The 16924-nt window shown below is 42.2% G+C and overlaps 1 protein-coding gene across 1 annotated transcript in view; it reads left to right on the forward strand.

Annotated features, from left to right (window-relative positions):
- Positions 1-1741, forward strand: part of ZDHHC14 (zinc finger DHHC-type palmitoyltransferase 14) — a 119882-nt gene extending 118141 nt beyond the window's left edge. Inside the window, exon 10 of the mRNA XM_066596088.1 lies at positions 1454-1741. Coding sequence (XP_066452185.1) covers positions 1454-1498 — 45 coding nt within the window. The 3' untranslated portion in view covers positions 1499-1741. The remainder of the gene's footprint in view (positions 1-1453) is intronic.
- The last annotated feature ends 15183 nt before the right edge of the window (positions 1742-16924 follow it).

A 16924-nucleotide genomic window follows, 5' to 3' on the forward strand; every position in this document is an offset into this window, starting at 1 on the left:
TTAAAGGGATTGTGCACCTTGAGCTATTAACGAACCTGTCTTCGGGATAGACTGGTGGCAACAGATCAGCAGGGGCATGCTATCCGGGAAATAGAGAGATAATAGAATAGTGTGTATACACACATTGCATTTATTGCAAGAAGCTGCCTTTCAAATGAGATTTGCTCCTATGAAGTGAAGTGTCAGATGGATTTATATTTACAGGGGTCAGCATAATATACGTAATGTGCTTTTTGGATAGTGATTACCAGGCTGTTTTGTATATATACATACGCAACACCTTGACAATCGCCATCAGACATCTTCTACCTGTGGCTTCTTAGGCTTGGAGCGCATTATGGTAGTTTCATAACAGCTGGAGCGCCACAGATTGAAGAACTGTGCAGTAAAACAGAGTACTGTATCCTCGGACCCTTCTCAGTCCCCAGGATAGCTCCACCTTCCTCATTCTTTATCATAACTGCTTCTCAACATCCTTCAACTCGGCATGGCTGATTTTATTTTTTCTTTTCCATGACTCCTTCGTGCCTACCTCAGTAGATAGTGGCAGGATGACTACAGCTTATGCATGCTGAGCTCTGTTCGTGTGCAGCATATCTGTTGCACAGATGAATAGACGGCTCACCCTCTTCAGGCTTCTTCCCGTCCATAAGCGTGTTTTGCTTCCAGGCTTTGCATTCAATCAGGGCAGGCAACCGCCATGTAAAAGAGGAAGCGAGAGAAGTTATTCAAAGCTTTGCAGCTCCCTCTGCTCCTCTGCAGTTTCACATGGTTCTAAGTGACACACATGATCCCAGCAAAAAAAATGTTCAAAAACGGGGGTCACCAGTCAGCCATGTACTTTTTAGAGCACCATTGTACAAAGCATAAGTTGGTCTCAAATCAGTCACAGAAAAGTCTGGTTCTCTCACAGAAGAGTTGCCAAGATGGTGAGCGGTCTGCAAATCATGTCCTATGAGGAACAGTTAAAGGATCTGGGAATGTTTAGCTTGCAAAAAAGAAGGCTGAGAGGAGAGTTAATAGCTGTCTACAAATATCTGAAGGGCTGTCACAGTGCAGAGGAATCAGTTCAATTCTCATCTGCACAAGGAAAGACTAGAAGCAATGGGATGAAACTGAAAGGGAGGAGACACAGATTAGATATTAGACAATGAGGGTGATCAATGAGTGGAACAGGTTGCCTCGGGAGTTGGTGAGTTCTCCTTCAATAGAAGTCTTCAGAGGCTGGACAGACATCTGTTTGAGATGATTTAGTGATCCTGCATTAAGCAGGGGATTGGACCTGATGACCCTGGAGGTCCCTTCCAACTCTACCGTTCTAGGATTCTAAGTGATCTTTTGGGAAGTTTCATTACATTCTATTGTAGTATAGTATTAAAATGGTTTACTCTGTTATTGCTTAAACCAGGGGCCTGCATGTGAATCCTAATTTTCTGACATGGTACATTTTCAGGGACAAGTCCAGGAGACACCTGTGCTGTTGGAACATAATAAATGAAGGATGCCAAGGAGTCATCATGCAACCAATCAAGAACTGACCAAAAATGTTGGAATGACCAACACTGCTCAGTTGACATGCTGGAGAATGTCTACAACTTCTACTGTATTATACAACGCCGTTGCACTCCTCTTCATGTATATAATATGATAGCAGTTTTTCATCATCATATTTTCTTCTGATTTATACATTTGCAATTCAGATTTGTAAGCTTCAGAGGAATAAATGACCTTTTTGTGCCAAGTGTTTTGTTCCTCATCATTGCAATTGCTTCCTTCCATGGAGAAAGTGTTAAACTTTTTTTTTGACAGGCTCACTCTTTCCCACCATAGTCACCTGATGATATAGGTGAACTTGGGTATTTTAAAGTTAACATAGTTCACTTGACCCTCCACTCCTGGACAAACAAAGATGGCCACCGCTTCTCTGACTATCTGATGCACCATGTGCATTCGTATGAATAAGCCCATGAGAGAAACACTGGCGACCCAGAGCAGCATGTAGTGGCTTTTCCTACTGATGCAGAGTGTTTATCAGGTAGTCAGAGAGGCAGTGTGCTCTTCTTTGTTTATCCAGGACTGGAGGGTCACTGCAAGTAAAGCAATGGGCCCATATGGCATAACTCCAATATTTGATTACTGCACCTCTGATGCGCTTAACCAGATCCTTTCTAATGGCGCCTTCACACTGGCGAGACAGTCGGGCGATTTTCTCGTGCTGTGAGAGTAAAAACGCATGATGAATATCAATGGTTTCATTCTTATTTGCAATGTTTTCACTCGCATTGCAGATGTCCTATCTTTCTGCGATATCGCCCATCGCTTTCAATGGGGCTGGCGGCAGCAGGGGAGAAGATTTCGATCTGCAGCCGGGGATTATTTCATCCAGGGGTTTCACCTTATTTTCAATTGGGCCCAGGGGCAGCAGTGCCAGCCCCATTGAAAAAATAGTTGGAACATCGCGATCTTCTGCAGCGGCGGGGGATTCCTTCATCCCCTGCAGGGAGTCCCCTCATCACTGAACACTGACAGCAGTGGCAGGATGTTCAGTGATGAGGGGACTCCCCACAGAGATGAAGGAATCCCCTGCTGCTGCTAGATAACACAAGCATACTAATAATTATTGGGAAGTTATTGTACCAGTGTTGCTGGTGGCGCAATGCACCGCTGACTGATATAGTAAAAGGGATAGGAGTTGTAAGCTGCTGGCTGCTGGTTTAGGACCTGTGATGATGTCACTGTTGCGCCTCTAGGGAATTTGATAGATAATAGATAGCTCTGCTACATGCGCGTGACATACACACGCAGCTCTGCTACATGCGCGTGACACACACACGCAGCTCTGCTACATGCGCGTGACACACACACGCAGCTCTGCTACATGCGCGTGACATACACACGCAGCTCTGCTACATGCGCGTGACATACACACGCAGCTCTGCTACATGCGCAGCTCTGCCACATGAGCAGCTCTGCTCCATGAGCGCGATGTGCGCGCGCAGCCCTGCGACATCTGCGTGACATGCAGGAGCAGGGCAGGCAGCTCTGCAAACTGAAGGACCTGTGATGACGTCACCGTTATGTAATCATCAGGGGTGGAGGTCAGAGCCCAGGTGACATCACGTGATGGTGACATCCTCACAGGTCCTGTGAGCACACAGCTGTTGTCAGGCTCTGTCTGTTTTGTTATGCTGTAGGACCGGCAAAGTCACTACCATGTGATCAGGGGTAGAGCACAGCACACACGGATGAACAGACACGTGGTTGTTAGCACTTTGATTAAAAATAAAAATTTAGATACCTAATGCAATGTAGAGGTATAGGTACAAGACTAATCCTCAATATAACAGACAACAAAAGTAGAAAAAATTTGCAATTGTAGAAAAAAAGAGAAGGACGAATCATTAGATATGACCTGTTTTTAAACGCTGTAATACTACAGGTACAAGAGTGACCCACCTTGATGCAATCAGTATTGCAAAAGTAATACAAATGATACAAAAATCACATTTGCTTCAAAAACATACAACATGTGGAGAGAACATGTCCCAAGTCAGCTGCAATCAGGACAGACATTGGAAAATGTGGGAGATGGTAGGTAACCCACCGGGTGTCAGGCACTGGGAGGTGTCCCACTCTGATCTCATATGCACTGAATAAAAAAAAATTTCAAAATGGTGTTCTTCACAACATGACCATTTTCTCCTTCCGAATCATCAGGTGAGCTGCTCCTTTAACCTCTGAGTCAACCCTTTTTTTTTTTCTTCTTTAATCTTACACCTCCCCACTTTCAAATCCTATATCTTCTTTTGATGTAGTTGCATGAGGGCTTGTGTTTTGCGGGACAAGTTGAATTTTTCAATGGTACAATTTATTGCACCATATAATGTACTGAAAAGCTTTTAAAAATTGTGGACTGAAATGGATAAAAAGCTGCTTTGCCATCTTTGGAGGATTTTGTTTTTACAACATACACACTGTGGAAAAATGATAACTTTACTTTGTGGGTCATTATGATCATGATGTTTTTTTGTTCTACTTACAAAGAAAATACTCATTACTAAAACCAGTCCCTCCACTAGAAGTAGTTCCCTGTGTGATTGTAACATTGATATAAGTAAGTAATTGCAATATCTGAGCAAAAGAAGCATTTATTGTGGAGAACTAACCCCTTGTATGGAGGGTCTAGTACCCTGTTCTACCACCTCTAACTTGGATACAAGATGTGATACAGGCGGCATGGAGGCTCTAGTACCCTGTTGTACTGCTTCTACTTTGTATACAAGATTTAATACTGGCGGCATGGAAGCTCTAGTACCCTGTTGTACTGTCTCTACCTACCTTGTATACAAGATGTGATACGGGCAGGAATGAAGGCTCTAGTATCCTGCTGTAAAGTCCCTAGCATGAATACAAGATGTGATATGGGTGGGCATGGAGGCACTAGTATCCTGTTGTGTTGCCTCTAGCTTGGATACAAGATGCAAAACAGACTGAAAAGGAGGCTGTAGTACGCTGTTGTACTGGATTCAAGATGTGATACTGGTGGGCATGCAGGTTCTGTATGGCATCCTATGGCGTGTCAGTCCACATTTGCTGTAACTGACCCTCTAGATCGTGCAAGCTCATAGGCTGTGGAAGTTGATGTCCCAGATGGCCCCATACATATGTTGTATTGGTTATAAATCTGGCATCTGAGCAGCCACAGAAGGGTGACAATGTTGTGGAGACTGTGAACTCTTTGTATGCGGCCGAGCATTGGGCCTCTTTCACACAGCCAACAGCGATTTTGGTGTGTGTGTGTGTGTGTGTGGGGGGGGGGCGAAATATAAGATATAAGGCCCATCTGCTTTAAAATTTAAAAAAACAAAAAAGGCCGACGTACATCTCCTCTTCAGCTCCAGCAGACTTGCTTGTAGTTTTCAGTAAGCGCTTCCTGGTTTAGAGGTTCAAAATCACCGCCTCCAGGAGGTGCTGGCTGTGATTCAATGTGATGGTTGCTATTGGTTTATCAAGCACTGCAGTGACTGGCTGGCTCAGCCGCGGCGCTCGAGAACCAATCACAGCCAGCGCTTCCTGGGAGGCGGAGATTTTGAACCTCCATACCAGGAAGCACTTGCTGAAAAGTACAAGTCTGTCTACTGGAGCTTCAGGAGTAGACGTGCGGCGGGCCTGACAGCGCCTGTTAGGTGAGGTATTTGTTTTTTCTTTTTAAATGTAAATGGGCCTTTTTTAGGGCTTTTACAGTAGGATTTCCTACTGTAAAAGTTGCATTGCACCACAGAAAAAATGCGTTTTTGTGTGATGCAACAGAAAGGAAGGCTCCATAGAGAACAATGGGCTACAAAACATATCAAATCGGGCAAGATTCAGCAACCGCTTTTTTTTTTCTCACAATCTAGCAGCCTACAAAACATCACTAATGTGAAGGAACCCATTGCAAACCATGGGCTTCACATACATGCGATGTGTAGCACTGTCACATCGCAAGAAAATCACGCGATTTTGTTGCCCGTGTGAAACTGGCCTAATCCTGCTGCATCTTGGAAGCCGCCTTGAGATGGACATGGGGCTGCAGGATGTCCTGAACATATCGTTGAGTTGTCATTGTCCCTCGTACCACTAGTAGGGTGACCAACTCTCATATGCAATGACCCCCTCCCGCAGACCATCATACCAGCAGTGTGCCAAGGGAGGATTGAGGCCCTCACGCCTAGGTCTCCAGGCACGAACATGGCCATTGAGAGTGCCTAAACTAAACTTGCATTCATCACTGAAGACAACCTGGTCCCCTCCGTAGTAGTCCAGTTTTGTCATTCATGACACCACTGCAAGCGGAGGTGACAGTGTGTGGCTGTCAAACACATAACAAGCTCCGTGAGACCAAATGATGTTCAGCCAAACACCTGGAAATGGTTCAGACAAACTCTGAGGCCTATAACAATGGTGTCACCTGCCTCTGGATGGTGGACAACACAACGGTTGGAGCTGCTCATATTTGTCCGACAATCCTCTATACTGGTAGTCTGTCGAGGGTGTCCTGAGGCCTGGTCACCTTGTGTGTACTCACACATCCACTGGTCCCAACACCTCCTAACAGTCTGGTCAGAACAGCCAAGATGGGGGGAAATTAATCAATTCGATATCCACTGGTCCCAACACCTCCTAACAGTCTGGTTAGAACAGCCAAGATGGGGGACAATTCGTCGATTCGACCATGCAACTTCTCACAGTCCTATAATGTTCCCCCTCTCAGACTCTGGTAATGGGGCAAAATCTCTTCTCTGCTTCGTAGTGGCATCTAGTGGTCAACAAGCTCTACACAAGCAGAAGAAGAGGTCACAAGGAGCCTCTGAGAGCCTTTTATGGGACCCCCCCCCCCTCCTTACCAGGACAGAGAGGTGCTCAAGATTCGAGTCATATGAAACTGTATAAATATGGGAATAGTAAAGAAGACAGGGGTGGGGCATGTAAAAGTCACTCCCATTCAAGTATAAGCACTTTCTTTGCGCTTCACATATAGTATTTGGTATTTATAGATTTTCATACGACCCAAATCCTGAGTGCCTTTCCTTTCTTCCTATAGTCAAAGGGGTTGTCTACTTATATGGCTCCTACTCACACTGTTACTTAAAATATACTTAAAGCGCCATTCCAGCAAAAGCACAGTTTTCCATCCCTGCACCCCTCACCTGATACTGGAGATCTTCTTTTGTGTGATTATCATTAGTAACTGGAATAGCAATGTTTGTGTTCCCCTCTATTCAGTTTCTGTAGTAGGGTCCATGTAACATTCACACACAGATATTAGGCTGACTAGAAACACAGGTAGATCTGAGCCAGTTAGAACTGAGATAACAGGAGAAAGAAGCCGGGAGCTTCAGATAGAGAGAAATAACTAAACAAGGTAATAGTAGCTGAGATATACACTGGGGGGCTAGCTACAGAACGAATGGAAAAAAAATGTCACCCTAGTGGCCTTTAAATTTTGAAATCTGTCTGGCTCATCTGCTCTGGCTCTTGGTCACATGATCCAATCAGCAACTTTCTGACTTTCCCTAGCATTGCTTTTCCCTTCAAGTCCCCAGCTGGAAATTGGGTATGAGCAATTCCATGAATCATAGCAGGCTGGATGTTTCTGCTTGTTGAATTAATTTGACATGACTGCAGTGCACGCCGACTACTGCACCTCTGTACAGTCCCTCCTATGCATGCAGTGCATGGCGATAGCAAAGGATGCTTGAGCATGTGGTGGACAGAACCTCTGCAAGCACACACACTGCTGAGAGATGAAGGTGAGAAGTGATGTAGTGGAAGCATTCAAGATAGGCAACCTGGACAACAACAGTAGAAGCAGAATAGCATCAGGGTAACAAAAGGAACTACTGTAGGTGTTTTTAAATGCTTTGAGATCAGTGTGGTGGTTTATTTTTCAGGAATTTCTCCTCAAGTGGATAATTGACCACCTAAAAATAAACCAACAACTTTTTGGACCCTAGACAACTTACTTAACAGAGAATATGTCAAAATAATTTCACTGATTTCTTTGAATATGTCAGAAAAAGTTTGGACGTAGGAGCTGCCATAAATATCACCTATCTGCAGGGACGTTGCTAGGCCTGTGTCCTACATAATAGGTGCATTGCCCTAAACCTCCTGCCTGCCCAGCGCTGCAAACATCAATACACTGTGTCCCTGTGCCATTCCACAGGGAGTTTGAATAAGCATTGGTAGCGTGGCACAGGGGTATGACATCAGCAGAGGTGTAATCCTGTTCCCTCTGCTGCCCTGTATTTCACTAGCAGTCTTTCCTCAGTACCTCAGATCTTCCAGCAGTGGCCAGCTCTAGTTGTGGGGGAGTAGGGGAAGGGCAATGCAAAGTGTTGGCCACTGCAAACCACTTCAACATGTGAGGAGCTAGTGCCGCCCCGCAGCAGTTTACTTCAAAACACAGTGAGTATTGGAGGTGCATATGTAAAACAGCCATATTGAAAGGTCCAACAAAGAGGCAGACAAGGATTTGAAAGGGCAAACTTACACTCAAGACCTTACTAGGGGTCATCCACCACAGTGTTCTGACTTCTCTCATTCAGTAAGGTAGGTCTCACACCGACCGATTCTAATTGCGGAATCCACCATCACTATTCACACAGAGGTTTCGTGGCCAAATACAGGCATTGAAAGGCATGAACTTTTGCTTTTCCCTTGACACTCGTGGATACAAATTGCATATTCTGTGAGCGGAAGAAAAATCACAGCATGCTTTATTTTGCTGCGGGCGGCCTCCATTGAAGTCAGTGGAGGCCGTCCAACCCGCAGTCCTTACGAAATGCAAACATTGAAAAGAAAAAAAATTAAAGCACATGACTGACTGCGAGCTGCCACGGTCATTCGCAATACAGCTAGATCAGGTACGCAAGGTAACTGGCTGGGCTCACAGCTGGAATCCGCTGAAGGCTTCCTGCATGCGGAATCTGACCGATTATCTGACCCCTGCCTAAATGTTTGTCCATTGTATCTATGTAATCAGGACTGCAAGGATAGGAAAGGGTTAATCTTTCCTGCTTATCTTTTACCGTGTTTCCCCGAAAGTAAGACACTGTCTTAAATATATTTTTGCCCGAAAGGGGCACAGTGTCTTATTTTCGGGTGTGTCTTTTAATACTCACCTAGTAGCCAGCGTTTGGGTCCCTCGTGCTGGTCTCCAGCGCTGTTGTATGCTTCTGTTTACTCCTGAATGCCAACAGAGCATTTCTTTCTACATCAGATGGCCAAGCTCTCAAAAAAGCATGACATAGTGCTCATGGGAAATTTAAACTATCCAGACATTTGTTGGGAATCTTTCTCAGGTAAAGGTAATAGATGAAAAAAATTCTTATCCACTCTTGCTGACAACTTTATCTTCCAAAAGGTCAATGAGAGAACAAGGGGATCTGCTATGTTGGACTTAATTCTTACCAACAGGGAGGAAATGGTTGAGGAAGTAAGGGTGGCTGGGACCTTAGGAGGCAGTGATCATGCTATCCTTGAATTTTGCAGAAAAAGGGGAGGAAAACCTGAGAAAACTCAGACTTCAAGGTTGGATTTCAGAAAGGCAGATTTCAATGAACTCAGAAAAAGGGTAGGAAGAATCCAATGGCTGGATGTTCTTAAGGACAGAAATGTCCAAGAAGGTTGGGAAATATTGTGAAATGAGATTCTCAGAGCACAATCAATAACAATCCCTAAAAGAAGGAAGAATGGGAAGCATTTAAAGAAACCAAAGTGGATGAACACAGAACTTGCACACATGTTAAAAAGGAAGAAAAATATGTTTATCAAATGGAAAGAGGGGCGAATATCTAAAGAAGAATATAATGTGGTCTGCAGAAACTGTAGGGCAAGTGTCAGAAAAGCTAAAGCTAATAATGAATTGAGGCTTGCAAGAAAAGCCAAAAGCAATAAAAAATGATTTTGGGGGGATGTCAAAAGCAAAAGAAAAGTCAAAGATGCTATTGGATGCTTACAATATGAAAATGGTGAATTGGTTAAGAATGATGTTGAGAAGGACAAACTTTTAAATTCCTATTTTGTATCTATTTTGTCTCAGAAAGTAGATAGAACATCAACTGATCTTCCCTGTGCTATTGAGGGAATAAAAGAATGCAAGCTATCTATAAGTCGAGAGATGGTGAGGAAACAGTTAGCTAACTTAAATGAATTCAAGTCTCAAGGTCCAAATAAATTACATCCTAGGATACTAAAGGAAGCAGCAGAGGTAATTGCTGAGCCACTCGCCATAATCTTTGAAAATTCCTGGAGAACAGGAGAAGTCCCAGAAGAATGGAAAAGGGCAAATGTTGTCCCTATCTTCAAAAAAGGGAAGAAAGTGGATCCAGGAATCTACAGGCCTGTGAGCCTCACTTCTATACCAGGAAAGATTTTTGAACAAACTATTAAACAGCATGTATGCAAGTACTTGGATACATCCCAAAGGATAACGGCGATCACGGAAAAGTAAAAAAAAAGTTAAAGTTTCACATCCCGTCATGAATCCGATCCTTGAGGGGAGGTGAAACTACTTACCTAAGGCCTCCGGCAATGTTCCCTGATGGGATCTTTACCTGTGAACCTTTCCCTAGCTTTGGCGCATTAGCATTGGCTGGGTTAGCGTTGATAACGTCATCTGCAAATTAAAGAAAATTTACAATAAAGACAATCATGATCCTTAACTTGAAATCTATTCACATTATTATTAAGGTATACAACAGCCAGGGTTTCTATTCGTAAGACAAATGGGACGGGCACACCTGATGGGTGGCATTTTTTAATCTGAATTGAATGTGAAGTGGCATGGGTATTTTAATGGTAGCTGTTTGAGAGCATTCAGAAAGGGACTCGCTATACCAAAGGCTGAAAGTTTCAAACACAAATGGCCAACTAATGCCTTTTATGCCTCAAGACTAAACAATGGACGATGACCTGAATGTTGATCATTCAGTGTAAATACCAGCCGTTCAGTACTGAATCGCCGCTATGATAAGTCAATGGAGAAAGGTGAGGGAGAGCGAGGAGTGAAATCTCCTCCAGCCGCCCCATTGTGAGCCAGCAATACTAGCTCCTGTGCAGCAGCACGAGAGCAAGTATGTGCGGGGACGAGTGTCGGGCATCGGTTACCCGACATTCGTCCCATCTAAATGGGCATTTAGGAATAATGCCAGCAACTCAGTATTATTAAGAATAGCTCTAAGGTCAATTATCTCCTCTCTGTCTGCATGGAACAAAACCCACCTGATCTTTGGGAACTAAGTGTGGAAGCAGGCAATTAGCTAAAATTTTAGTAAAGATTTTGAGATCAAAGTTGAAGAGAGCAATTGACCTGTTATGTGACTAGTTATATAAGAATGTAACATAGTTTGGGGGTTTGGGGCTTCCACTAGGAAAGAGTTACCTATTCAGCAGCATGTTGTAATTGTTTAGCTAAGAGGGCATGTGCCTTATTCCCGCTCTCATAATATTGCTGTCTAGAATATAACAATAATCTTTCTGTTCTATGTGTAGATATTTACCTAAATTGAGCCGTAATATCCACAATCTTGTGTAAGATTCATCTAGTAGGAGAGGAAGACAGTGTTGCCAGAAGAGAGACAAATATATCCTTTTATTGAGAGAGAGTTTTTTTACATGGGAGCTCAGGAAGATAAAATGTCCTTAAATTACCATCTTATGGGCCTCCCAAAAAACAGCTGACAACACACTGTGCCTGCATTAAAAATAAAAGTCTACATATCGGGACCTGGACTCGGATGACTGGAGTGGCCTCTTGGCCCCCTCGGGCCCCCCTGATCAGTGCTAATGAGTTAAGTTTCTTCATAGGATCTATTACACTCCTACACGTTTGCATGCTATGGGCCTATCCCCTGAGGCGGTCTGTCCAAGATGTCTGACAGATACGGGTACAATCATACATATGTTCTGGGAATGTCATGTCTTATAGATATACTGGCGGGACATTCTTGAGTTTATAGAAACAAATTTACAATCTAAAATCTGGTTCTTTGGCCTTGTGGAAGACATTCTGGTTGACACAACAGCACACATCTTATACAAACTACTGTTCTGTGCTAAAAAAAAGTAATATTGCTCAACTGGAAGTATCCAAAAACGCCAACGAGGGCTGTTTGGCTGCGTGAGATAAATAGTGTTACCCCTCTATATAAACTGACATACATGGCTCGAGGTTCATCTGCCAAATTTGATAACATTTGGGGTCGATGGGTTGAATGCCTTAACACTGCATCAAATATGCCTGACTAATTCCTCTTGGAAAATTTAAGGGCTTTCTTTTGCCTCTTGGCCTTTAATATTTGTATGAAGACTGAATGTTCGCTGTACTGACAACTCTACTGTGGGTAAAGTTAAGGTTTTAGTATGTTTGTACTTTATTTTTTTGTACTTTGTTTTGATTTAAAAGGGAAAAAATAGAGGGTATCATAGATTTTGAGGGATTGAAGAAATTCTGATGGTCTAACATTGTGAAATGCTACTGATGAAGCTCTCCTTTGTTTTTGTATTGTGATATATAAAATGCCCAGTAAATGTTCCTAAATAAATAAATAAAAGTCTACAAAAATTGTTTCAGCTTATCTCTAGGGTGAGGTTTTTCAAGTTCGGCTTCGTTGAGTCTCCAATGGCAGTTTCTATTCGGTGTGTACCTAGTTTTAAACTTAATGGAGATAGGGGCATGATTGACCATGTATTAGGATCCAGATCAGCACCTGGTAAGAACTGTAAAGCCATAATACTGCCAAAGAAATAATCAATTCTGGTATGAGTCCATGAGGGTAGAAATAAAAAGTAAAAACACAGGCTGATGAATATTGCCCCTCTATAAATCATATAGGGAAAACTTATGGATGGTATTATGGAAGTCTGTGGAAAGTTTACATTGAGCCAAATTTATTGGAGTGCCTGACATCACCAACCTAACCTATCTAATATCTGGAAGAAGGCTGCATTAAAATCTCCACCAAGAACAAGAGCCACCAGAAAAAGCCATGAAATTGTTAGCGCAAGTTTTTTTGAGAAAACATATTTGCAAAGTATTAGGTGCATGCACATTACATAAGGTGAACACATCCTAAAGAAAGCCTCCACACAGACACGAGATATAAAATTTTGCTGTCTCCACGACTTTATTTTCTAAGAGGAAATCCTGGTAAAAGCTAGAGAAAAAAGGTAAAAAGCCGCATGTCCACGGGCAGATTTGAATTGCGGAATCCACGCGGGACACCTACGCAGGTGATCCAGAATTCAAGCCACCCATAGGGATGCATGGGTGTCCGCAGCTTAATTAAACCATGCAGATGTGTTCAATGTGTTCTTACAAACTTAATATGGTGGAAGGATGGTTTTCCGAAAATCTGATTATAGATGTTTTCAAGAGTAGCTCTCAAGTCCTTTCGACATGTAGCTTCTGGGAGGTCCTGCACCCTGATATTATTTCTGCTCTTCCTATTATAAAGATCTTCCAATTGCAAGTGTATTTCTTGGAGAGCTCTGACCTGGTCTAAGACTGCATTTTGGAGTTGAGCAATTAATTGGTTTGTTTCATAGTGAACTTCTTCAAGTGAGCTCACCCGGTCTACTATCGTTTTTAGGTCATGTTGCGCTGTTGCAATTTCAGATCAACAAGTATCTTTAATCTCACAGATGAGGGCCTTAAAGGGGTTGTCCCGCGAAAGCAAGTGGGGTTCAGCACTTCTGTATGGCCATATTAATGCACTTTGTAATGTACATCGTGCATTAATTATGAGCCATACAGAAGTTATTCACTTACCTGTTCTGTTGCTAGCGTCCTCGTCTCCATGGAGCCGTCTAATTTGAGCGTCTAATTGCCCGATTAGACGCGCTTGCGCAGTCCGGTCTTCTCCCTTCTGAATGGGGCCGCTCGTGCCGGAGAGCTGCTCCTCGTAGCTCCGCCCCGTCACGTGTGCCGATTCCAGCCAATCAGGAGGCTGGAATCGGCAATGGAACGCACAGAGCCCACGGTGCACTATGGGAGAAGACCTGCGGTCCACCGTGGGTGAAGATCCCGGCGGCCATCTTCGCAAGGTAAGTAAGAAGTCACCGGAGCGCGGGGATTCGGGTAAGTACTATCCGTTTTTTTTTTTAAACCCCTGCATCGGGTTTGTCTCGCGCCGAACGGGGGGGGGCTATTGAAAAAAAAACAAACCCCGTTTCGGCGCGGGACAACCCCTTTAAAGCCTGCTTTGCTTGGTAGATGTTCCTAAAATATGTTTTAATCCTGAAATGAATCTGAGGAAGATTCCCATGAATCCACTGAAGGAAGATGTTCCTGGGTCCTCTTCAGACAGCTCTGTCTAAGCATAGAATTCAAAATCTGCCCTTGCTCTCTATAACTAAGTGGTTTTCTCTGAGACCTAGGTGACAGATTCAGAGAACAAGATACTGTAGGGTCCACATTTCCCATCCTTCGGTTCCAGCATTGTACTTTCTTCATAATACCAGTTCCAGTACTATTGGGGTTAGACTCTTTGGCGTCATCCTTATTAGGACGGTGGCTCCGCTTAAGTAGCAGCATAACAGATGTATAATAATGTCATCCTTTTCTTTTATCATTAAAAATTACTGAAGTTTCATCTAATAAAGGCTGTTCTCCTTTGCCCGTGGTTCAGGCAGCATAAACCTAATGACAGAAACCTTTTAAAGTCTGTACAGCAGGTTGGTTTACACTGTGTAGTTTTTCTGCAGTGTGGGGAAGAGATGTCTTGAAATCTCATCCACAATGGTTGTACTGTAAAACACTGTGGGTTTTCCACAGCCAATTCCACTGTGGGAAAAAATCCATAACATTTATGCTATGTGTGAGCATACCCCTAAGGAATCATATTTTTGGAACATTACTAATTGTTTGCAAGCAGTCATGATTTTTTCTGTTTTGATTTTGAGCCACCTCAAGCATATTATGTGAGTTTTATTCTATACAGCCCAGAATTGCATGTACTTTTCAAAGCATTGCTTCTGTTGCGTGGGAATCTAAGGAAAGGAAAATAAATGCTAAGGAAAGAACAGGAAACATGTCTCGGCTCAGATATCAGAGTTTTAGTAAAGCAAGACAAATATCCTCAGCATCTGTGAGCAATATGGTTGCACTCACTAACTGAATAAATCAGTTGTCTAAGAATACATTTTTTTGTTCATCGACAAATATAACAAGTGGTTCCCTACCAAAAAAAGATAATATCCTATTTCGGAAAAGCTCACAACATGGCAATCTGAAGAAGCAATCACTAAAGACACTAAAAGCTTTGGATAGAACTCTGAAGTCATCAGCATTTATTCGGCATCTAATTTATCATGTTAATGACTCAGTGATGCAATAAAATGGCTCTTAGAATTATATATGTTACTAGCTGATATACCCGGCTTCGCCCGAGTTAATTTGGTACTGGTGTTTATCTGGTGTTCACATGGAAAATCTTATGAAGTCGTGGTTACTTTAGAGATACTGAGGAAAAACATATGTTCACCATTTTGCATAGTTCTCTGCGTTACCCAGGAAACACCACGGGAGGTAACCATGGAACGTTTCCTTTATATAAAATGACATCAGGAAGTGAGAGAATTAGATTACGTGCATAAAATTTGGACACTAATTCTTTTGCGCTTAGAATTGAATAATCGAGTAGGGACCCATTAACTTTTCATATTTATGACACAATCAATGCTTGTGCCAAATTTCATGTTTCTATGACATTGGGAAGTGAGAGATTTAGATTATGTACGTTAAATTTGGACGCTAATTCTTTTGCGCATAGAATTGAATAATAGAGTTGGGACCCATTAGCTTTTCCTATTTATGACATAATCAATGCTCGTGCCAAATTTCCCATTTCTATGACAGCAGAAAGTGAGAAAATTACATTCCACACGTAAAATTTGGACGCTAATTCTTTTGCGCATAGAATTGAATAATGGAGTTGGGACCCATTAGCGTTTCCTATTTATGACATAATCAATGCTCGTGCCAAATTTCCCGTTTCTATGACACCGGAAAGTGAGAAAATTAGATTCCGTACGTAAAATTTGGACGCTAATTCTTTTGCGCATAGAATTGAATAATGGAGTTGGGACCCATATACTTTTCCTATTTATGACATAATCAATGCTCGTGCCAAATTTCCCGTTTCTATGACACCGGAAAGTGAGAAAATTAGATTCCGTACATAGAATTTGGACGCTAATTCTTTTGCACATAGAATGGAATAATCGAGTTGGGATCTATGAACTTTTCCTATTTATGACATAATCAGTGCTCGTGCCAAACTTCACGTTTCTATGACACCGGAAAGTGAGAAAATTAGATTCCGTACGTAAAATTTGGACGCTAATTCTTTTGTGCATAGAATTGAATAATGGAGTTGGGAACTATTAGCTTTTACTATTTATGACATAATCAATGCTCGTGCCAAATTTCCTGTTTCTATGACACTGGAAAGTGAAGAAATTACATTCTGCACGTAAAATTTGGACGCTAATTCTTTTGCGCATAGAATTGAATAATCGAGTTGGGACCCATTAACTTTTCCTATTTATGACACAATCAATGCTCGTGCCAAATTTCATGTTTCTATCACATTGGGAAGTGAGAGATTTAGATTATGTACATACAATTTGGACGCTAATTCTTTTGCGCATAGAATTGAATAATGGATTTGGGACCCATTAGCTTTTCCTATTTATGACATAATCAATGCTCGTGCCAAATTTCCCATTTCTATGACACCAGAAAGTGAGAAAATTACATTCCACACGTAAAATTTGGACGCTAATTCTTTTGCGCATAGAATTGAATAATGGAGTTGGGACCCATTAGCGTTTCCTATTTATGACATAATCAATGCTTGTGCCAAATTTCCCGTTTCTATGACACCGGAAAGTGAGAAAATTAGATTCATTACGTAAAATTTGGACGCTAATTCTTTTGCGCATAGAATTGAATAATTGAGTTGGGACCCATTAACTTTTCATATTTATGACACAATCAATGCTCGTGCCAAATTTCATGTTTCTATCACATTGGGAAGTGAGAAATTTAGATTATGTACATAAAATTTGGACGCTAATTCTTTAGCGCATAGAATTGAATAATGGAGTTGGGACCCATTAGCGTTTCCTATTTATGACATAATCAATGCTCATGCCTAATTTCGAGTTTCTATGACATCGGGAAGTGAGAGAATTAGATTCCATACGTAAAATTTGGACGCTAATTCTTTTGCGCATAGAATTGAATAATCAAGTTGGGACCTATTAACTTTTCCTATTTATGACATATTCAATGCGCGTGCCAAATTTTAAGTTTCTATGACACCGGAAAGTGAGAAAATTAGATTCTGTACGTAAAATTTGGCCGCTAATTCTT

This window comes from Eleutherodactylus coqui, chromosome 3, assembly GCF_035609145.1.
Source record: "Eleutherodactylus coqui strain aEleCoq1 chromosome 3, aEleCoq1.hap1, whole genome shotgun sequence".
NCBI lineage: Eukaryota > Metazoa > Chordata > Amphibia > Anura > Eleutherodactylidae > Eleutherodactylus > Eleutherodactylus coqui.